The 24,107-nt window shown below is 45.3% G+C and overlaps 1 protein-coding gene across 1 annotated transcript in view; it reads left to right on the plus strand.

Annotated features, from left to right (window-relative positions):
* LOC139541089 (uncharacterized) overlaps positions 1–24,107 on the plus strand; it is a 40,060-nt gene that overhangs the window by 9,323 nt on the left and 6,630 nt on the right. Inside the window, exons 2-5 of the mRNA XM_071345312.1 lie at positions 234–451; positions 560–784; positions 915–1,026; positions 21,424–21,560. Coding sequence (XP_071201413.1) covers positions 234–451; positions 560–784; positions 915–1,026; positions 21,424–21,560 — 692 coding nt within the window. The remainder of the gene's footprint in view (positions 1–233; positions 452–559; positions 785–914; positions 1,027–21,423; positions 21,561–24,107) is intronic.

Raw genomic sequence — 24,107 nt, forward strand, 5'->3', positions numbered from 1 at the left:
GCATCTGAAATTTGTCTTTCAGCATCAGTAGAACACGCCTGACTCTCCTCCATCAGTCAGCTTTGATTTTGCTCAACCCGTAAGAAACATTTCCTCCTTTATACAGGATTAAGGACATGGATAGATACAAAAATATATATGGGAAGCAGGCAAATGGCTTTCACTGAGCTGTGTAAAGACAGACTGACAGGGGTGAGACAAATTAAAATTAATTGTCTTAATGCTGTTTGCAGGTGCACTATCCTTCTCACCCTATGCAGTCAGGTCCCATCTACTTTTTAACTCCTCGCAAGTGTGGCTTGTTTGGTGTCTGCTGTGAAGGAATACCACAGCAAGTCAACTACTTGATTGATGAAGGCATGTCATCCAACAAAGGCAGCAGCGCAGTCATCAACTACATGCACCATTTCTTCACCAACTATGGAGTTGGGGAAACATGTGGACCTGAATTGTGATAATTGTAGTGGCCAAAACAAGAACAGGTTTGTGCTCTGGTATCGTACCTGGCGGACCATGCACAAGCTCCACCACAGTCTGGACCTTCACTTCCTGATCACAGGCCACACCAAGTTTGCCCCGACTGGTGCGTCGGCCCCATCAAGCAGCGCTTCAGAAAGACCAGAGTGAACACTTTGTCTGAGATTGCTGGTGTTGTGAAGATCAGCACTGTGAAAGGGGTCAGCATCCCACAGCTGGTTGGACTGGAGTATGGTACCGTGCTGGTGGAAAGCTATGGCTGGCACCCCTGTACTCCATACTTCAGACCGCTGCCACAGATCAAGCAGTAACAGCACTTCAGGTGAATATAATTTATTGCATTGTATGGGGTTATTCTTATTATCTAAACTTGGGAGGTGAATTGATGTTATGCAAGGTTGTAATGTCTTCAACTATTGTTATTTCCTCTTTTACAGCTTCAATGCTCTGGAGCCTGGTGTTGTCACCAAGGAGCGTTCAGACTCAGTCGGGACCAGGTTTCAGCTGCTGCGCAACGCTGACATCCTTCCTCCCATAGATGGTCTGCCTGTACAAGCACCACCTGGACTGGACACAGCTAGACAAAGGTATATTTTTGAAAAGACCAGGGAGCTTTGCGACAGGCTATGGACATCACATGCCCTGCACCAAAGTCAAGGGCATGACAGAAACAGGCTCTGGGAATATACAGTACAAGTCAAAAGTTTGGCTGGTACTGTATAAGCATGGATTCGCATTCCAGGTGAAGCTGGCTGAGAGAATGCCAAGAGTGTCCAAAGCTGTCATCAAGGCAAAGGCTGGCTACTTAGAAGAATCTCAAATATAAAATGTATTTTGATTTGTTAAACTTTTTTGGTTACTACATGATTCCATATGTGTTATTTCATAGTTTTGATGTCTTCAATATTTATTCTACAACATCTAAAATAGTGAAAAGAAAAACCCTTGAATGAGTTGGTGTGTCCAAACTTTTGACTGGTACTGTAGATTCCCTTGTTCATGTGTGGTTCGGACAGAGCAGCTCACTCTCTCCTAACAAACTTTGCTGCTACTATTTTATTTATTTTTTATCCTGCTGCTCAGCCACTTTACCTCTGATTGTATGCATATACAGTGGGGCAAAAAAGTATTTAGTCAGCCACCAATTGTGCAAGTTCTCCCACTTAAAAAGATGAGAGAGGCCTGTAATTTTCATCATAGGTACACTTCAACTATGACAGACAAAATGAGAAAAAAAAATCCACAAAATCACATTGTAGGATTTTTAATGAATTTATTTGCAAATTATGGTGGAAAATAAGTATTTGGTCAATAACAAAAGTTTATCTCAATACCTTGTTATATACCCCTTGTTGGCAATGACAGAGGTCAAACGTTTTCTGTAAGTCTTCACAAGGTTTTCACACACTGTTGCTGGTATTTTGGCCCATTCCTCCATGCAGATCTCCTCTAGAGCAGTGATGTTTTGGGGCTGTTGCTGGGCAACACGGACTTTCAACTCCCTCCAAAGATTTTCTATGTGGTTGAGATCTGGAGACTGGCTAGGCCACTCCAGGACCTTGAAATGCTTCTTACAAAGCCACTCCTTCGTTGCCCGGGCGGTGTGTTTGGGATCATTGTCATGCTGAAAGACCCAGCCACGTTTCATCTTCAATGCCCTTGCTGATGGAAGGAGGTTTTCACTCAAAATCTCACGATACATGGCCCCATTCATTCTTTCCTTTACACGGATCAGTTGTCCTGGTCCCTTTGCAGAAAAAGAGGCCAAAAGCATGATGTTTCCACCCCCATGCTTCACAGTAGGTATGGTGTTCTTTGGATGCAACTCAGCATTCTTTGTCCTCCAAACACGACGAGTTGAGTTTTTACCAAAAAGTTATATTTTGGTTTCATCTGACCATATGACATTCTCCCAATCTTCTTCTGGATCATCCAAATGCTCTCTAGCAAACTTCAGACGGACCTGGACATGTACTGGCTTAAGCAGGGGGACACGTCTAGCACTGCAGGATTTGAGTCCCTGGCGGCGTAGTGTGTTACTGATGGTAGGGTTTGTTACTTTGGTCCCAGCTCTCTGCAGGTCATTCACTAGGTCCCCCGTGTGGTTCTGGGATTTTTGCTCACCGTTCTTGTGATCATTTTGACCCCACGGGGTGAGATCTTGCGTGGAGCCCCAGATCGAGGGAGATTATCAGTGGTCTTGTATGTCTTCCATTTCCTAATAATTGCTCCCACAGTTGATTTCTTCAAACCAAGCTGCTTACCTATTGCAGATTCAGTCTTCCCAGCCTGGTGCAGGTCTACAATTTTGTTTCTGGTGTCCTTTGACAGGTCTTTGGTCTTGGCCATAGTGGAGTTTGGAGTGTGACTGTTTGAGGTTGTGGACAGGTGTCTTTTATACTGATAACAAGTTCAAACAGGTGCCATTAATACAGGTAACGAGTGGAGGACAGAGGAGCCTCTTAAAGAAGAAGTTACAGGTCTGTGAGAGCCAGAAATCTTGCTTGTTTGTAGGTGACCAAATACTTATTTTCCACCATAATTTGCAAATAAATTCATTAAAAATCCTACAATGTGATTTTCTGGATTTTTTTTCCTCATTTTGTCTGTCATAGTTGAAGTGTACCTATGATGAAAATTACAGGCCTCTCTCATCTTTTTAAGTGGGAGAACTTGCACAATTGGTGGCTGACTAAATACTTTTTTGCCCCACTGTACCTACAGTTGAAGTTGGAAGTTTACATACACCTTAGCCAAATATATTTAAACCCAGTTTTTCACAATTCCTCACATTTAACCCTAGTAAAATTCCATGTCTTAGGTCAGTTAGGATCACCACTTTATTTTAAGAATGTGAAATGTCAGAATAATAGTAGAGAATTATTCATTTCAGCTTTTATTTCTTTCATCACATTCCCAGTGGGTCAGAAGTTTACATACACTCAATTAGTATTAGGCAGCATTGCCTTTAAATTGTTAAACTTGGGTCAAACGTTTCGGGTAGCCTTCCACAAACGTCCAACAATAAGTTGGGTGAATTTTGGCCCATTCCTCCTGACAGAGGATATTTGGCTAAGGTGTATGTAAGCTTCCGACTTCAGCTGTGTGTATGTGTATATATACACATACAAACATACATGTGTGTGCCTTTACAAATAATTTCCAATCAATTGAATTTACCACAGGTGGACTCCAATCAAGTTGTAGAAACATCTCAAGGATGATCAATGGAAACAGGATGCACCTGAGCTCAATTTCAAGTCTCATAGAAAAGGGTCTGAATACTTATGTAAATAAGGTTTATGTATTTATTTTATTTTATTCATTTTCATAAATTTCTAAGAACCAGTTTTTTTGCTTTGTCATTATGGGGTATTGTGTGTAGATTGAGGATTTCAAAAAAATCTATTTTATTATAAGGCTGTAACGTAACAAAATGTGGAAAAAGGGAAGGGGTCTGAATACTTTCCGAATGCACTGTATATATTTATTTATTTACCAGCCCACCCCAATAATATATGGTCTGGCCCTTCGTGCATTTACCCATGTCTTTTCTATCTTTTTTTATTATTATTGAATATCCGAAACATACAAAACACACCAGTCATCCAACAGACTCCCATTCAGAGCGGCACACACAGAAGCGTCCAGGGTCAATGCCCTGCCCAAGGGCACATTGACAGATCTCCACCAGGCCAAAAAATGTGAACTCCAACCCTCCAAGAACCCCCCCCCCCCCCCCAAAGAAGTAAAATATACAATTAATTCCATTCCCCACACCCAAGAACCAATGCACCAAGAAAATTAACTAAAGAGAGACAGAAAACAGAAAACATTGCAAAAAAAAGGACAGCAATGTCAACTGTATATGTTTGAGTGCATGTCTGGCAAAAAAAACACTGCCCCTCAGTGTCATTCAAATGTACTTTTTGTTTTATTTTGACTTCTACTTTTATCTTTGACCATCATTGTATCTCCCGCACAGCAACTCCACTCCCACTTGTCTCCAATTCCACATCCCAACCCTCACTTTCCCTCAGCCCATCCCACCTATCTCTGCTGGCCACCCTCTTTGGATTTCTACTCAACATGTATTTCAACTATGCTGTAATGTTTAACGTACAATTTCTATCCAATCGAATAGAATCCACAGAATGTGAGTTTAAGAAATACTTTTACTTAGAGTATTAGAGTATTAGTATTACAATCCCCCTCAACTTCCAAGATGGCATAGCAGTTCAGACGTCATTTCGTCCTCGTATTGTCGTGTCCTGTATATATATATATGTACACCTTTCTTCGCATATCTTTTATATATTTTATTATCCAAGACCTCAACTACAAAAAGCTTTCCTGCAACCCGCCTCACCAATTACAAAAAAAAAGTATTATTAACCTCAAATCTGAAAATCCACAATAGAAGCTAGCCAGAAGCTAACCAGAAGCTAGCCAGAAACTAGCCAGAAGCTAGCCAGGAGCTAACCAGAGGCTAGCCAGAGGCTACCCAGAAGCTAACCAGAAGCTAGCCTGAAGCTACCCAGGTTTACTGGCTAACGTTAGTATTTCAGCTACCCACGTTTTGTGGTCATCAGCTATTCCTTTAGCTCGATAATCTATCGGCACTTTTGTACAACGCGACTCAGACCAGAACATACCGGACCTATTTTTCTCAATATCCCCGGATTTCAACCGCAAGCTCTGTACATTTACACCTTGATTTCGCAGCTAGCTAGCTGCAAACCGTGTGACTATTGGCTTACGTCGATCCCGGAGCAAACTTAAATTATTCCGGAGCTAGCCAGCTGAAGAGTTCCATCAGCCATTCCTGGGCTACAATCACCTATCCGGACCCGTTTTTTACTACAAATGCGGAGCCCCACCGGGCCTTCACGACTGACTACCGACGTTATCTGCCCGAGGGAGTTATCCAACTGGCACCTCCGTCGCGACGTTACCTGAACGCTCATCTGGCCCGTTAATCGTTAGCTGTCTTATCGGCTGCTATCTGAATAAGTATATCGGACAATTTTTCTTGGGTCACTATATCTATTTTGCCAATTGGATTGATCCCCTCTACCACACGGAACCCCACTAATCTACCGACGGAAACGCACGAGGTGACTAAAAGTAGACCTCCATCCTATGCTATCTTGCTACCGATAGCCAGCTACCTGGCCAGCTGTCTGGATCGCCGTGACCCCAACCAACCTCTACTCACTGGACCCTTATGATCACTCGATTAAGCATGCCTCTCCTTAATGTAAATATGCCTTGTCCATTGCTGTTCTGGTTAGTGTTTATTGGCTTATTTCACTGTAGAGCCTCTAGCCCTGCTCACTATACCATATCCAACCTTTCAGTTCCACCACCCACATATGCGATGACATCACCTGGTTTCAATGATGTTTCTAGAGACAATATCTCTCTCATCATCACTCAATACCTAGGTTTACCTCCACTGTATTCACATCGTACCATACCTTTGTCTGTACATTATTCCTTGAAGCTATTTTATCGCCCCCAGAAACTTCCTTTTACACTCTGTTCTAGACGTTCTAGACGACCAATTCTCATAGCTTTTAGCCGTACCCTTATCCTACTCCTCCTCTGTTCCTCTGGTGATGTAGAGGTGAATCCAGGCCCTGCAGTACCTAGCTCCACTCCTATTCCCCAGGCGCTCTCTTTTGATGACTTCTGTAACCGTAATAGCCTTGGTTTCATGCATGTTAACATTAGAAGCCTCCTCCCTAAGTTTGTTTTGTTCACTGCTTTAGCACACTCTGCCAACCCGGATGTTTTAGCCGTGTCTGAATCCTGGCTTAGGAAGACCACCAAAAATTCTGACATTTTCATCCCTAACTACAAGATTTTCAGACAAGATAGAACGGCCAAAGGGGGCAGTGTTGCAATCTACTGCAAAGATTGCCTGCAGAGTTCTGTTTTACTATCCAGGTCTGTTGCCAAACAATTTGAACTTCTACTTTTAAAAATCCACCTCTCTAAAAACAAGTCTCTCACCGTTGCCGCCTGCTATAGACCACCCTCTGCCCCCAGCTGTGCTCTGGACACCATATGTGAACTGATTGCCCCCCATCTATCTTCAGAGCTCGTGCTGCTAGGCGACCTAAATTGGAACATGCTTAACACCCCAGCCATTTCACAATCTAAGCTTGATGCCCTCAATCTCACACAAATTATCAATGAACCTACCAGGTACCACCCCAATTCCGTAAACACGGGTACCCTCATAGATATCATCCTAACCAACTTGCCCTCCAAATACACCTCTGCTGTTTTAAACCAAGATCTCAGCGATCACTGCCTCATTGCCTGCATCCGTAATGGGGCAGCGGTCAAACGACCTCCACTCATCACTGTCAAACGCTCCCTGAAACACTTCAGCGAGCAGGCCTTTCTAATCGACCTGGTCGAGGTATCCTGGAAGGATATTGATCTCATCCCGTCAGTAGAGGATGCCTGCATATTTTTTTTAAATGCCTTCCTCACCATCTTGAATAAGCATGCCCCATTCAAGAAATTTAGAACCAGGAACAGATATAGCCCTTGGTTCTCTCCTGACCTGACTGCCCTTAACCAACAGAAAAACATCATATGGCGTTCTGCATTAGCATCGAACAGCCCCCGTGATATGCAACTTTTCAGGGAAGCTAGAAACCAATATACACAGGCAGTTAGAAAAGCCAAGGCTAGCTTTTTCAAGCAGAAATTTGCTTCCTGCAACACAAACTCAAAAAAAGTTCTGGGACACTGTAAAGTCCATGGAGAAAAAGAACACCTCCTCCCAGCTTCCAACTGCACTGAAGATAGGAAACACTGTCACCACCGACAAATCCACTATAATTGAGAATTTCAATAAGCATTTTTCTACGGCTGGCCATGCTTTCCACCTGGCTACCCCTACCCCGGTCAACAGCACTGCCCTCCCCTCTGCTACTCGCCCAAGCCTTCCCCATTTCTCTTTCTCCCAAATCCAGTCAGCTGATGTTCTGAAACAGCTGCAAAATCTGGACCCTTACAAATCAGCCGGGCTAGATAATCTGGACCCTTTCTTTCTAAAACTATCTGCTGAAATTGTTGCCACCCCTATTACTAGCCTTTTCAACCTCTCTTTCGTGTCGTCTGAGATTCCCAAAGATTGGAAAGCAGCTGCGGTTATCCCCCTCTTCAAAGGGGGGGACACTCTTGACCCAAACAGCTACAGACCTATATCTATCCTACCCTGCCTTTCTAAGGTCTTCGAAAGCCAAGTCAACAAACAGATTACCGACCATTTCGAATCCCACCATACCTTCTCCGCTATGCAATCTGGTTTCAGAGCTGGTCATGGGTGCACCTCAGCCACGCTCAAGGTCATAAACGATATCTTAACCGCCATCGATAGGAAACAATACTGTGCAGCCGTATTCATTGACCTGGCCAAGGCTTTTGACTCTGTCAATCACCACATCCTCATCGGCAGACTCGACAGCCTTGGTTTCTCTAATGATTGCCTCGCCTGGTTCACCAACTACTTCTCTGATCGAGTTCAGTGTGTCAAATCGGAGGGTCTGTTGTCCGGGCCTCTGGCAGTCTCTATGGGGGTGCCACAGGGTTCAATTCTTGGACCGACTCTCTTCTCTGTATACATCAATGACGTCGCTCTTGCTGCTGGTGAGTCTCTGATCCACCTCTACGCAGACAACACTATTCTGTATACTTCTGGCCCTTCTTTTGACACTGTGTTAACAACCCTCCAGGCGAGCTTCAATGCCATACAACTCTCCTTCCGTGGCCTCCAATTGCTCTTAAATACAAGTAAAACTAAATGCATGCTCTTCAACCGATCGCTGCCTGCACCTGCCCGCCTGTCCAACATCACTACTCTGGACGGCTCTGACTTAGAATATGTGGACAACTACAAATACCTAGGTGTCTGGATAGACTGTAAACTCTCCTTCCAGACTCACATCAAACATCTCCAATCCAAAGTTAAATCTAGAATTGGCTTCCTATTCCGCAACAAAGCATCCTTCACTCATGCTGCCAAACATACCCTTGTAAAACTGACCATCCTACCAATCCTCGACTTCGGTGATGTCATTTACAAAATAGCCTCCAAAACCCTACTCAATAAATTGGATGCAGTCTATCACAGTGCCATCCGTTTTGTCACCAAAGCCCCATATACTACCCACCACTGCGACCTGTACACTCTCGTTGGCTGGCCCTCGCTTCATACTCGTCGCCAAACCCACTGGCTCCAGGTCATCTACAAGACCCTGCTAGGTAAAGTCCCCCCTTATCTCAGCTCGCTGGTCACCATAGCAGCACCTACCTGTAGCACGCGCTCCAGCAGGTATATCTCTCTGGTCACCCCCAAAACCAATTCTTCCTTTGGCCGCCTCTCCTTCCAGTTCTCTGCTGCCAATGACTGGAACGAACTACAAAAATCTCTGAAACTGGAAACACTTATCTCCCTCACTAGCTTTAAGCACCAGCTGTCAGAGCAGCTCACAGATTATTGCACCTGTACATAGCCCATCTATAATTTAGCCCAAACAACTACCTCTTTACCTACTGTATTTATTTATTTATTTTGCTCCTTTGCACCCCATTATTTCTATCTCTACTTTGCACTTTCTTCCACTGCAAACCAACCATTCCAGTGTTTTTTTACTTGCTATATTGTATTTACTTCGCAACCATGGCCTTTTTTATATTTTTATTTATTTATATACATATTTTGTTTGCCTTCACCTCCCTTATCTCACCTCACTTGCTCACATTGTATATAGACTTATTTTTCACTGTATTATTGACTGTATGTTTGTTTTACTCCATGTGTAACTATGTGTTGTTGTATGTGTCGAACTGCTTTGCTTTATCTTGGCCAGGTCGCAATTGTAAATGAGAACGTGTTCTCAATTTGCCTACCTGGTTAAATAAAGGTGAAATAAATAAAATAAAAAAAGAGCAATTGACTGACACGGTCTCTCCAGATCTCCTGACAGTACTATTTCTTGGGTCAATTTTAGATCAATGCTATACATTTTCTGCTATTCCTGAACCTGAGACCAGAAACAGGCTACCTGAGGGCGATACCAAAATAAATGGTCTATTGATTCTGTATCCTCACAACAAAATCTGCAGAGCTTCGATGATTTTATGCCCCAAATATTCAAAATTCTGTTGGTGGCAAGAATTCTATATAATCTTTTTAGCTGAAAAGCACAGTCTTGAATTTTACGTCGTTTTACATATCAACTCATACCATGGAATTAGTACAACAAAAATCTCTTCCCAACTATTTTGCAATCTGTATGGCACAGTTGTCAACATCCTGGTCCTCAAATGAAACTGGTATACTTTCTTATTTATGCTATTTTTATTCCAGTTTTAAACCTTTATATTGGGCAGACAGTCCAGACAGACCTTTTTCTCCATATTCCATCCAGTTTGCTTTTAAAAAAAATAGATAACATTAGATCGTTCTTGAATAAGTTCCTCGAGTTCTTTTTGTTTTTCCTCAATTATTTTGTATCTCTGTAGTATTGTTTTTATTGCTATTTACTTGTACCATTAGTTAATGTATTTCCCCTGTTAGTCTTGTCTCTTTTGCCAGAAACTGCTTTTTTATTATTGATGAATATTGAAAGACCTCTGAAGGTACATTTTAAAGGTATCCCAAACAAGATTTGCTGAACCTATATTATACTGGAAGTTAAAAATAAGTTGTCCTCCAGTAAACTTTGATTTTAAATGTCCAATATCCCGGTCCATGTGGAAATTCTATAAGACTTATGTTTATTTTTATTTTTTTATTTCACCTTTATTTAACCAGGTAGGCTAGTTGAGAACAAGTTCTCATTTGCAACTGCGACCTGGCCAAGATAAAGCATAGCAGTGTGAACAGACAACACAGAGTTACACATGGAGTAAACAATAAACAACTCAATAACATGGTAGAAAAAAAAGAGAATCTATATACAATGTGTGCAAAAGGCATGAGGTAGGCAATAAATCGAATAATTACAATTTAGCAGATTAACACTGGAGTGATAAATCATCAGATGATCATGTGCAAGAAGAGATACTGGTGTGCAAAAGAGCAGAAAAGTAAATAAATAAAAGCAGTATGGGGGGTGAGGTAGGTAAATTGGGTGGGTAGTTTACAGATGGACTATGTACAGCTGCAGCGATCGGTTAGCTGCTCGGATAGCAGATTTTTAAAGTTGTTGAGGGAGATAAAAGTCTCCAACTTCAGAGATTTTTGCAATTCGTTCCAGTCGCAGGCAGCAGAGAACTGGAAGGAAAGGCGTCCAAATGAGGTTTTGGCTTTAGGGATGATCAGTGAGATACACCTGCTGGAGCGCGTGTTGCGGGTGGGTGTAGCCATCGTGACCAGTGAACTGAGATAAGGCGGCACTTTACCTAGCATAGCCTTGTAGATGACCTGGAGCCAGTGGGTCTGACGACGAACATGTAGCGAGGGCCAGCCGACTAGGGCATACAGGTCGCAGTGGTGGGTCGTATAAGGTGCTTTAGTAACAAAACGAATGGCACTGTGATAAACTGCATCCAGTTTGCTGAGTAGAGTATTGGAAGCTATTTTGTAGATGACATCGCCGAAGTCGAGGATCGGTAGGATAGTCAGTTTTACTAGGGTAAGTTTGGCGGCGTGAGTGAAGGAGGCTTTGTTGCGGAATAGAAAGCCGATTCTTGCTTTGATTTTGGATTGGAGATGTTTGATATGAGTCTGGAAGGAGAGTTTGCAGTCTAGCCAGACACCTAGGTACTTATAGATGTCCACATATTCTAGGTCGGAACCGTCCAGGGTGGTGATGCTAGTCGGGCGTGCGGGTGCAGGCAGCGAACGGTTGAAAAGCATGCATTTGGTTTTACTAGCGTTTAAGAGCAGTTGGAGGCCACGGAAGGAGTGTTGTATGGCATTGAAGCTCGTTTGGAGGTTAGATAGCACAGTGTCCAAGGAAGGGCCGGAAGTATATAGAATGGTGTCGTCTGCGTAGAGGTGGATCAGGGAATCGCCCGCAGCAAGAGCAACATCATTGATGTATACAGAGAAAAGAGTCGGCCCGAGAATTGAACCCTGTGGTACCCCCATAGAGACTGCCAGAGGACCGGACAACATGCCCTCCGATTTGACACACTGAACTCTGTCTGCAAAGTAGTTGGTGAACCAGGCAAGGCAGTCATTAGAAAAACCGAGGCTACTGAGTCTGCCGATAAGAATGGTGGTGATTGACAGAGTCGAAAGCCTTGGCCAGGTCGATGAAGACGGCTGCACAGTAATGTCTTTTATCGATGGCGGTTATGATATCGTTTAGTACCTTGAGCGTGGCTGAGGTGCACCCATGACCGGCTCGGAAACCGGATTGCACAGCGGAGAAGGTACGGTGGGATTCGAGATGGTCAGTGATCTGTTTGTTGACTTGGCTTTCGAAGACCTTAGAAAGGCAGGGCAGGATGGATATAGGTCTGTAACAGTTTGGGTCCAGGGTGTCTCCCCCTTTGAAGAGGGGGATGACCGCGGCAGCTTTCCAATCCTTGGGGATCTCAGATGATACGAAGGAGAGGTTGAACAGGCTGGTGATAGGGGGTGCGACAATGGCGGCGGACAGTTTCAGAAATAGGGGGTCCAGATTGTCAAGCCCAGCTGATTTGTATGGGTCCAGGTTTTCCAGCTCTTTCAGAACATCTGCTATCTGGATTTGGGTAAAGGAGAAGCTGGGGAGGCTTGGGCGAGTAGCAGCGGGGGGGGCGGGGCTGTTGGCCAAGGTTGGAGTCGCCAGGAGGAAGGCATGGCCAGCCATTGAGAAATGCTTGTTGAAGTCTTCGATTATCACGGATTTATCGGTGGTGACCGTGTTACCTAGCCTCAGTGCAGTGGGCAGCTGGGAGGAGGTGCTCTTGTTCTCCATGGACTTTACAGTATCCCAGAACTTTTTGGAGTTAGAGCTACAGGATGCAAATTTCTGCTTGAAAAAGCTGGCCTTTGCTTTCCTGACTGACTGCGTGTATTGGTTCCTGACTTCCCTGAACAGTTGCATATCGCGGGGGCTCTTCGATGCTATTGCAGTTCGCCACAGGATGTTTTTGTGCTGGTCGAGGGCAGTCAGGTCTGGAGTGAACCAAGGGCTATATCTGTTCTTGGTTCTGCATTTTTTGAACGGAGCATGCTTGTCTAATATGGTGAGGAAGTAACATTTAAAGAATGACCAGGCATCCTCAACTGACGGGATGAGGTCAATATCCTTCCAGGGTACCCGGGCCAGGTCGATTAGAAAGGCCTGCTCGCAGAAGTGTTTTAGGGAGCGTTTGACAGTGATGAGGGGTGGTCGTTTGACCGCGGACCCGTGGCGGATACAGGCAATGAGGCAGTGATCGCTGAGATCTTGATTGAAGACAGCAGAGGTGTATTTGGAGGGCAGGTTGGTCAGGATAATGTCTATTAGGGTGCCCATGTTTACGGATTTAGGGTTGTACCTGGTGGGTTCCTTGATGATTTGTGTGAGATTGAGGGCATCAAGCTTGGATTGTAGGACTGCCGGGGTGTTAAGCATATCCCAGTTTAGGTCACCTAACAGAACAAACTCTGAAGCTAGATGGGGAGCGATCAATTCACAGATGGTGTCCAGGGCACAGCTGGGAGCTGAGGGGGGTCGGTAGCAGGCGGCAACAGTGAGAGACTTATTTCTGGAGAGATTAATTTTTAAAATTAGAAGTTCGAACTGTTTGGGCATAGACCTGGAAAGTATGACAGAACTTTGCAGGCTATCTCTGCAGTAGATTGCAACTCCTCCCCCTTTGGCAGTTCTATCTTGACGGAAAGTGTTATAGTTGGGTATGGAAATCTCAGAATTTTTGGTGGCCTTCCTAAGCCAGGATTCGGACACGGCAAGGACATCAGGGTTGGCAGAGTGTGCTAAAGCGGTGAGTAAGGCAAACTTAGGGAGGAGGCTTCTGATGTTGACATGCATGAGGCCAAGGCTTTTTCGATCACAGAAGTCAACAAATGAGGGTGACTGGGGACATGCAGGGCCTGGGTTTACCTCCACATCACCCGAGGAACAGAGGAGTAGTAGGATGAGGGTGCGGCTAAAGGCTATCAAAACTGGTCGCCTAGAGCGTTGGGGACAAAGAATAAAAGGAGCAGATTTATGGGCGTGGTAGAATAGATTCTGGGCATAATGTGCAGACAGGGGTATGGTGGGGCGTGGGTACAGCGGAGGCAAGCCCAGGCACTGGGTGATGATAAGAGAGGTTGTATCTCTGGACATGCTGGTCTCAATGGGTGAGGTCACCGCATGTGTGGGGGGTGGGACCAAGGAGGTATCAGAGGTACGGAGAGTGGAACTACAGGGTCCATTGCAAACCAAAACAATGATAATGATAACTAGCCTGAACAACAGTATGCAAGGCATATTGATATTTGAGAGAGACATACAATAAGGCATAAAGTGATTGCAGGTCTTGATTGGGAGAGCTAGCTAAAACAACAGGTAAGATAACAGCAGCAATAACAGGGTGCTAGTCTAACACAGCAACAACAGGTAAAAATGGCGACGACTAGGCAGAGAGGGTCGGATTAACTACACACAGATCCTGAGTTAAAGCACAGAGCCGACAGATAAAACACAAATAAACAGAATGGAGTACCGTGAATTAATGGACAGTCAAGCATGCATCAGCTATGTAGCCAAGTGATCATAGTGTCCAGGGGGCAGCCGTAGATGGAGCAGGGAGGCCTCCACTAAGCTAGCACGCGGCGTTTAAAGTTAGTAGCCCGGGGGGTGGTCTGCTCAGACGGAGGGGGTCTGCTCAGACGTGGTCGTGTCGACAGAGAATCCAAGCCAGATGGCGATGGCGAAAGAGAGGTTGTGAATTGTAGAATTGTGTTTGCTAACTGGTGCTAGCTTCGTGGCAGTGGCGCTAGCTGCGCTAGCCGCAAGCTAGCTGTGAGGATCAGAAGCAGTGGCTCAGGGATTACGGCAGGAATCCGGCGTTGTTGTCGAGAGACAGTCCGATGCTGGTAAATTGGTGAGTAATATCCAGGCTAATAACAGGGCTGGTGTCTGTGCAGAAGGTAAAAGCTACTAGCAGCGGCAAAAAAAATGGCTAAATTAGCTTGTAGCTGGTATTGTAGCCCAAGAATTCGCTGGTAGACCTCTTCAGCTAGCCGGCAGATGGGCCTAGCTCGAGGCTAGCTCAAGGCTAACTGGTGCTTGCTTCGGGACAGAGGTGTTAGCCAGTAGTAGCCACTCGGTTGCAGCTAGCTAGCTGTGATGATACGGTGTAATTGTCCAGAGCTTGCGTCAGGAATCCGGTGATGTGGTAGAGAAAAAGCAGTCCTATATGCTCTGGGTTGATATCACGCTTGCAGACTGGCAGGTATTGGCCCGGTATTGAAGCTGGCTGTGTCCGAGTTGAGGGTGAAGACCGCAGCAGTGGCTAACTGACTACTAGCTAGTAGCTAGTTATCTGGCTAGCTTCTGATTGGGGTTACGGTTCTAATGTATAAAAAAATAGCAGGTCCGTACCACATTGGGTGAGGCGGAATGTAGGAATGTATATTCAGTTCCTAGATGGAAAGTGAAATTAAAATATATACGAAATGTATACGAAAAATACGAAGACTATTTACACTATTTACACGGGACAGGACAAACAAAGACTCGTCCGACTGCTACGCCATCTTGGATCAGTCAGTGAAGGCCAATTAGATGATCCGATCGCATTCTTTCTCCTATTAAAACTTTAACCTTTGATACGAGAGAAAGCGACAAAGTAGCCAAGCCGACTAGCTTGATTAAGTCTCCACCATGTATATCTCACTAGGTCAGGGTCTCCAAATATCCACTATTTCTAATGTGTCCATAATATTTGTGATTTCCTTCACGGTCCATTGAGGTACTTAACACTGTTATAGTCTCCTACCATAATGATTTGATAATTTGTTGCCTGTAAGTTCAATAAATTGGAATAAATATTTTCGAAGAAGTATGGATCATCCTGATTTGGACCATAGGTTAATGAGCCAAATCAGTTTTTCGTCCACTTTCATATTCAAAAAGATCCACCTTCCTTTCTAATCATTCCTGACTATTTGCACATTCAGATCTAAATTTTTGTTAATTAATATCATCACACCCTTTGAGTTCCTTTGTCCATGACAGAATTATTTCACCACCCCATTCCTTTTTTCCACGCAACTTCATCTAAGGATGTAGAGTGAGTTTCCTTTTAAACAGTATATGGTATATTCCTTTCTTTTAGCCACGTAAAGACTGATCATCTTTTTTTTAAATAATCTGCTGAACTGTTACAATTATAACTGGCTATACTTATTTCACCCCTTACCATAACTAGATACTATTATCAGTCTAAATTGACCATAATTAGTGCTTGTACAGTTATTGCCATCAGAGATATTATGACGGTCAAAATTAGAGCTTTCAATTGTCTGATATTTAGAATTCAAGAAATAGGTACTAGCAATATTTTATTCCCTTGCCTGTGAGCCAATGCCACAGATGTTAGAAAATTTAGACAAGATATTATGTGTGTAGTACTCTGATTTACTAATCGGAGTAGGTTGATGTGTATGAGATTGGATGTGATTTAGTGAGTGTGTACGATGTCTGTGTAAGAGCCTTAATATTTATGATAATTGTAATTCATATCGTTATAGTTGCATCACAATTACCTTTAACATCATTGAAAAACACATCCCAGCATTTCCATAGCAATTGACGTTTCACATGATCATGAAAGAGACCTTGCATTATTATAGAGACGGCTTCACTACAGTACAAATGTATTCCGTACAATATGTTATTATTCCCCAATGCCCCTATTCTATCTTCCCCTTGCTCGTTGTAAACATATATAAACTTGTAGACAAATACATAAAAAAGAGACAAAGAAGAAACATATTAAATTATAAAACAGTTCTTGACAATAGAGAGGTGAGGGAGAGAAGAGAGCGAGATCAGATGTATGTGTAAGCGAGCATGTAATTGAGTACGTGTGTTCATATCCACTTCATAGTGTTCAGATGTTTTTACAGTTCCCATACTTTCTTTTCTTCGTAACCTGAAGTCCATGTAGAATGTAGTACAGCCATGGTGTTATGGAGCTGTCTGGGAATAGCTGTCCATCTATAAAGAGTTTGTTCACAATGAGAAAGGCACGCTTACCCTTCTCCCTCTGTTGCCTCTGTACTGGATACAGTCTCTTACGACATTTGTTTATCTCCCTTGGAAATTGGTCATTGAGACCGAATTTGGTCCCTTTAAGCTCCATTCCCCTGCTTTTTATCAGCTCCTTTTGTTGGTAGTGTTCACATTTTGCGATGATCGGTCCCATGGGTCTTCTCGCTCCAAGTCTGTGTACTCGGTGGAAAACTCGGTTGTTTTCAGGTTCTATAGGAAGTTTCAAGGCGGATTGCATGAATTCTTTGATCCGCCCTCTGGATTATTGGATGCGTCCTCAGGAATCCCAGAAAAAAAGTATTTTCACGCATGCTACGACTTTGTATGTCTAGCAACTCCTTCATCACCCTGTTTCCCTGAGTAGGCAATCCATGCTGGAATCATGGATTTTTACCCTGGCTGTGAGTGCCCTGTTCTCTCCTTTGGAGCGTGAGAATTTCACTCTGGCTAACCTCAACTCCCCCTCTGCCCTGCTGCCTCCTCACACAACTTTTCCAGTGTTGCATGGATTCCAGCCAGAGCACTAGCCTCTACTTCAACGGCAAGTAAATCTGCATGGACAGATTTCATCATCTTAATAATCAAACCAGCTGGTTTATCACATACAGAGGTTGTGAGAATAAGGGCTGTTCACCGTGTCTCCTATCTTGAGGCGTTGAGAAGAATAGAAAAAGCAAGTGGCGTTGAAGAGTCAATGGTAATTGAAAACGCACCAGTGAATGTTTCTCAGCAATCAACGGTTCCTGATACTTATATACACACACACACAAAAGTATGTGGACACCCCTTCAAATGAGTGGATTCGGCTATTTCAGTCACACCCATTGCTAACAGGTGTATAAAATCGAGCATAGCCATGCAATCTCCATAGACAAACACTGGCAAAAGAATGGCCTTACTGAAGAGCTCAGTGACTTTCATTGTGGCACTGTCATAGGATGCCACCTTTCCAACAAGTCAAATTTTCCCCTGTCAACTGTAAGGGCTATTGTGAAGTGTGAACTTCTAGGAGTAACAACTGCTCAGCAGCAAAGTGGTAAGCCCCACAAGCTCACAGAATGGGACTGTCAAGTGCTGAAAAATACCCTCGGTTGCAACACTCACTACCGAGTTCTAAACTGCCTCTGGAAGCAACATCAGCATAATAACGGTTTGTCGGGAGCTTCATGAAATTGGTTTCCACGGCCGAGCAGCTGCACACAAGCCTAAGATCACCATGAGCAATGCCAAGCATCGGCTGGATTGGTGTAAAACTCGCCGCCATTGGACTCTGGGGCAGTGGAAACGTGTTCTCTGGAGTGATGAATCACGCTTCACCATCTGGAAGTCTGACGGACAAATCTGGGTTTGGCTGATGCCTGGAGAATGCTACCTGCCCCAGTGCATAGTGCCAACTGTAAAGTTTGGTGGATGAGAAATAATGGTCTGGGGCTGTTTTTCATGGTTCGGGCAAGGCCCCTTAGTTCCAGTGAAGGGAAATCATAACACTACAGCATCCAATGACATTCTATCTAGACGATTCTGTGCTTCAACCTTGTGGCAACAGTTTGGGGAAGGCACTTTCCTATTTCAGCATGACAATGCCCCTGTGCACAAAGCGAGGTCCATATAGAAATGGTTAGTCGATCGGTGTGGAAGAACTTGACTGGCCTACACAGAGCCCTGACCTTTATCCCATCGAACACCTTTAGGATGAATTGGCCTAATCTCCCAACATCTGTGTCGACCTCATTAATGCTCTTGTGGCTGAATGGAAGCAAGTCCCCGCAGCAATGTTCCAACATCTAGTGGAAAGCCATATTCCATATTAATGCCCATGATTTTGGAATGAGATGTTCAATAAGCAGGTGTCCACATACTTTTGGTCATGTAGTGTATATTACATGTGAAAAAGGTGGACTTTGTAGCATTTATTGCAATGGTCATAAACTGCACAGCACAAGCAAAGAAGAAATCAGAGGACATTTGAATCATGTTTTAGTGCAGCAAAACACTTTTTGGGACTCTGAGTTTACAGCTGAGGCATTGAAAGAAATCCTGTGATGTTCTGCCCTCACAGGCACCTGAGCCTGTGTAGGAATGTGACTTGAATTGGAATGTGATTATTATTATTTATTTTTTTGGGGGGGGGGTCTATTTTTGTATTTTGTTTGCGGTCGTCGTCCCCTTTCCTACAATGGATATTTCTTTCTATAGTTTACCACCCGTACAGTAGGTGGCAGGTGCATGCACTTCTAACGCTTGCTATGCGGACCGCCATAATACCGTAGAAGAAGCTTGAACTTCTGAGGCTGCTCCAGGTGGGAGCAATGGTGGAAGCGGATGTGTTGTGTGATTCTCTTGTAGCGAGTACAGTTGAGAATGAGTGGATGATGGTGAAGAAGAGCGGAATAAAAAGGGCTAAAGTTGGAAATGAACAGCAGTTTATGGTTGGAGTCCGATTCACGAGCAAGAATGTTTTTTTGGGTGACCTGTTTGCGGTCTCGAAGATGGTTAAGGACGAATTCGGTAAAGTGGAATGGTCAGAGTGACCATGAGCGGTATGATGTTGATTTTTGTATGTGTCAAAAGGAGAAAGCTCTGTGGCTCTACAAGATGTTGACAAATTATGATTTTCAGAGTAGGGCACTGGTTAAAGGTGTCATCTCTGGTGTCTCGTTGGCAGTATGTCAATACACAACCGCAGATCATCTGTAACCACTCCAGCCTAGGACCTCCACATCCTGCGGAATCGTCTGAGGCCAGCCACCCGGACAGCTGATGAAACTGTGGGTCTGCACAACCAAAGAATTTCAGCACTAACTGTCAGAAACCTGCGGCTCCGGCCTAGGACGAGGCCACCACTCCACCATTGTCTTTGTCCCCCTCCTTAGCGTCCTTTGAGTGGCGACCCTCGCCCCCGACCTTGGCCTAGGACTCCTCACCAAGGTCCCCACTACATTGAGGAGACAGCTCAGGACAGAGAGGTAGCTCAGGACAGAGAGGTAGCTCAGGACAGAGAGGTAGCTCAAGACAGAGAGGTAGCTCAAGACAGAGGGGCAGCTCAAGACAGAGGGGCAGCTCAGGACAGAGGGGCAGCTCCGGACTGAAGGGCAGCTCCGGACTGAAGGGCAGCTCCGGACTGAAGGGCAGCTCCGGACTAATGGCAGCTCCGGACTGAGGGGCAGCTCCGGGCTGAAGGGCCGCTCATGACTGAAGGGCAGCTCATGACTGGAGGGCAGCTCATGACTGGAGGGCAGCTCATGACTGGAAGGCAGCTCATGACTGGAAGGCAGCTCATGACTGGAAGGCAGCTCATGACTGGAAGGCAGCTCATGACTGGAGGGCAGCTCATGACTGGCAGGCAGCTCATGACTGGAAGGCAGCTCTAGCGGCTCCTGACTGGCTGGCGGCTCTGGCGGCTCCTGACTGACGGACGGCTCTAGCGGCTCCTGACTGACGGACGGCTCTAACGGCTCGGGACAGACGGGCGGCTCTGACGGCTCGGGACAGACGGGCGGCTCAGATGGCGCTGGGCAGACGGATGGCTCAGACGGCGCTGGGCAGACGGATGGCTCAGACTGCGCTGGGCAGACAGGCAGCTCAGACGGCGCTGGGCAGACAGGCAGCTCAGACGGCGCTGGGCAGACAGGCAGCTCAGACGGCGCTGGGCAGGCAAGCAGCTCAGACTGCGCTGGACAGGCAGGCAGTTCAGACTGCGCTGGGCCGGCAGGCAGCTCAGACGGCGCTGGGCAGACAGCCGACTCTGACCTGCTGAGGCGCACAGTAGGCCTGGTGCGTGGTGCCGGAACTGGTGGTACCGGACTGGAGACACGCACCTCAAGGCTAGTGCGGGGAGCAGGAACAGGGCACACTGGACTCTCGAGGCGCACTATAGGCCTGGTGCGTGGTACCGGCACTGGTGGTACCGGGCTGAGGGCACGCACCTCAGGGCGAGTGCGGGGAGAAGGAACAGTGCGTACAGGGCTCTGGAGACGCACAGGAGGCTTGGTGCGTGGTGCCGGAACTGGAGGTACTGGGCTGGAGACACGCACCACAGGGAGAGTGCGTGGAGGAGGAACAGGGCTCTGGAGACGCACTGGAAGCCTGGTGCGTGGTGTAGGCACTGGTGGTACTGGGCTGGGGCGGGAAGGTGGCGCCAGATATACCGGACCGTGCAGGCGTACTGGCTCCCTTGAGCACCGAGCCTGCCCAACCTTACCTGGTTGCATGCTCCCCGTAGCCCGACCAGTGCGGGGAGGTGGAATAACCCGCACTGGGCTGTGTTGGCGAACCGCGGACACCATGCGTTAGGCTGGTGCCATGTATGCCGGCCCGAGGAGACGCACTGGATACCAGACGCGTTGAGCCGGCTTCATGGCACCTGGCTCAATGCTCACTCTAGCCCGGCCGATACGTGGAGCTGGAATGTACCGCACCGGGCTAAGCACACGTACAGGAAACACCGTGCGCTCTTCCGCACAACACGGTGTCTGCCCGTACTCCCGCTCTCCACGGTAAGCATGGGAAGTTGGCACAGGTCTCCTACCTGCCTTCGCCACACTACCCTTTAGCCCCCCCCCCCCCCAAGAAATTTTTGGGATTTCTTCTCGGGCTTCCAGCCACGCTTCCGTGCTGCCTCCTCATACCACCGCTCCTGGGCTTTAGCTGCCTCCATCTCTTCACGAGAGTGGCGATATTCTCCAATGTGAGCCCAGTGTCCCTTTCCCTCCAGAATTTCCCCCCATGTCCAGGAGTCCTGTGTAGTGGGCCGCTGCTGCTGCTGCTGCCCGTACTCACGCTGCAGTCTAGCTCTTCCTCCTCCTCGGACGAGGAGAGGCGAGAAGGATCGGAGGACCAATGTGCAGCATGGTAAGTTTCCATGATTTAATATACACGAAAAACAATACACGATACAAAATAACAAACGAACATACCGTAACAGTCCCGTGTGGCACAAACACTGACACAGGAAACAACCACCCACAAATCCCCAACACAAAACAAGCCACCTATATATGATTCTCAATCAGGGACAACGATTGACAGCTGCCTCTGATTCATATTAGGCCGAACACAGAAACAGACAAACTAGACACACAACATAGAATGCCCACCCAGCTCACGTCCTGACCAACACTAAAACAAGCAAAACACATAAGAACTATGGTCAGGACGTGACAAAAAGGCCAATGTGGGTGCAGTCAATTAGCTTAATTTCTCAGATAAAATTATATTTCAACAAAATAATGTTGCAGAGATGCTAATCCTATCTGTTTCTAACAAGCAATTTCAGAACAATCTGAGATTGTGGGTGTCAATCTTTAACATGCGCCTAATACAACAGGTGTAGGTAGACCTTACAGTGAAATGCTTAACTTACTTACAAGCCCTTAACTTCTTATGGCTGCAGGGCCAGTATTGAGTAGCTTGGATGAAAGGTGCACAGAGGTGCCCAGAGTAAACGGCCTGCTCCTCAGTCATAGTTGCATATATATGCATATTATTATTATTATTATTCACCACCCAAAGTCAATACTTTGTAGTTTTTTGTACCTTTTGCAGCAATTACAGCTGCAAGTCTTTTGGGGTATGTCTCTATAAGCTTGGCACATCTAGGATTTTTGCCCATTCTTCAAGGCAAAACTGCTCCAGCGCCTTCAAGTTGGATGGGTTCCGCTGGTGTACAGCAATCTTTAAGTCATACCACAGATTCTCAATTGGATTGAGGTCTGGCCTTTGACTAGGCTATTCCAAGACATTTAAATGTTTCCCCTTAAACCACTCGAGTGTTGCTTTAGCAATATGCTTATTATCCTGCTGGAAGGTGAACCTCCATACCAGTCTCAAATCTCTGGTAGACTGAATCCTGTTTCCCTCAAGAATATCCCTGTATTTAGCGCCATCCATCATTCCTTCAATTCTGACCAGTTTCCCAGTCCCTGCCAATGAAAATTATCCCCACAGCATGATGCTGCCACCACCATGCTTCACTGTGGGGATAGGGTTCTCGGGGTGATGGGAGGTGTTGGGTTTGCGCCAGACATCGCGTTTTCCTTGATGGCCAAAAAGCAACATTTTAGTCTCATCTGACCAGAGTACCTTCTTCCATATGTTTGGGGAGTATCCCACATGCCTTTTGGCAAACACCAAATGTGTTTGCTTATTTTTTCTTTGAACTATAACTTTTTTCTGGCCACTTTACCGCAAAGCCCAGCTCTGTGGAGCGTACGGCTTAACGTGGTCCTATGGACAGATACTCCAATCTCCACTGTGGAGCTTTGCAGCTCCTTCAGGGTTATCTTTGATCTCTTTGTTGCCTCTCTGATTAATGCCCTCCTTGCTTGGTCTGTGAGTTTTGGTGGGTGGCACTCTTTTGGCAGGTTTGTTGTGGTGCCATACTCTTTCCATTTTTTAATAATGGATTTAATGGTGCTCCGTGGGATGTTCAAAGTCTCGGATATATTTTTATAACCGAACCTTGATCTGTACTTCTCAACTTTGGCCCTGACCTGTTTGGAAAGCTCTTTGGTCTTCATGGTGCCGATTGCTTGGTCGTGCCCCTTGCTTAATGGTGTTGCAGAATCTGGGGCCTTTCAGAACAGGTGTATATATACTAAGATCATGTGACAGATCATGTGACACTTAGATTGCACACAGGTGGACTTTATTTAACTAATTATGTGACTACTGAAGGTAATTGTTTGCACCAGATCTAGGGGCTTCATGGCAAAGGAGGTGAATACATATGCACGCACCACTTTCCCATTTTGAATTTTTTTTATATTTTTTATACATTTTTTATATTTTTGGAAACGTTGTTTTTTTCATTCCACTTCACCAATTTGGACTATTTTGTGTATGTCCATTACATGAAATCCAAATAAATGTCAATTTAATTTACAGGTTGTAATGCAACAAAATAGGAAAAACGCCAAGAGGGATGAATACTTTGCAAGGTGACTTATATCTTCAGGTTTTTTAACTAGCCACTGCCAACAAATGCTAATTGTAATTCCTTCACCAAACTGTCAATTTCCCCTCTTTGCCACATTCATGGCCAAATAATCTCTTGCGTAGATTGTTGGTGAATGATTTCACCTAGAATGTAATGGAAATGGCTAGTTAAACAAAACTCAATTCTGGATTGTTGAGCTATCATATAATGGAATCAATGGCCTCATTGACATTTACTTTCACAGATGGAGTGCTCCACATGCTCCAGCTGGTACTACACCTCCTGTGCTGGGGTATCCATCACCATTTACCATCAACACAGAGATAATCCTGCCTTACAATGGATGTGCCCACTCTGCCACCATTGGAAACCTGCACACCAAGCCTACTATTGCGTTGATACTGTGTCGAATCGATATAATGTCCAGAGGTGTAAACTAATTACAACTACATGGCATGTTG

The sequence above is a fragment of the Salvelinus alpinus genome, chromosome 2, assembly GCF_045679555.1.
Source record: "Salvelinus alpinus chromosome 2, SLU_Salpinus.1, whole genome shotgun sequence".
In the NCBI taxonomy this organism is placed as follows: Eukaryota; Metazoa; Chordata; class Actinopteri; order Salmoniformes; family Salmonidae; genus Salvelinus; species Salvelinus alpinus.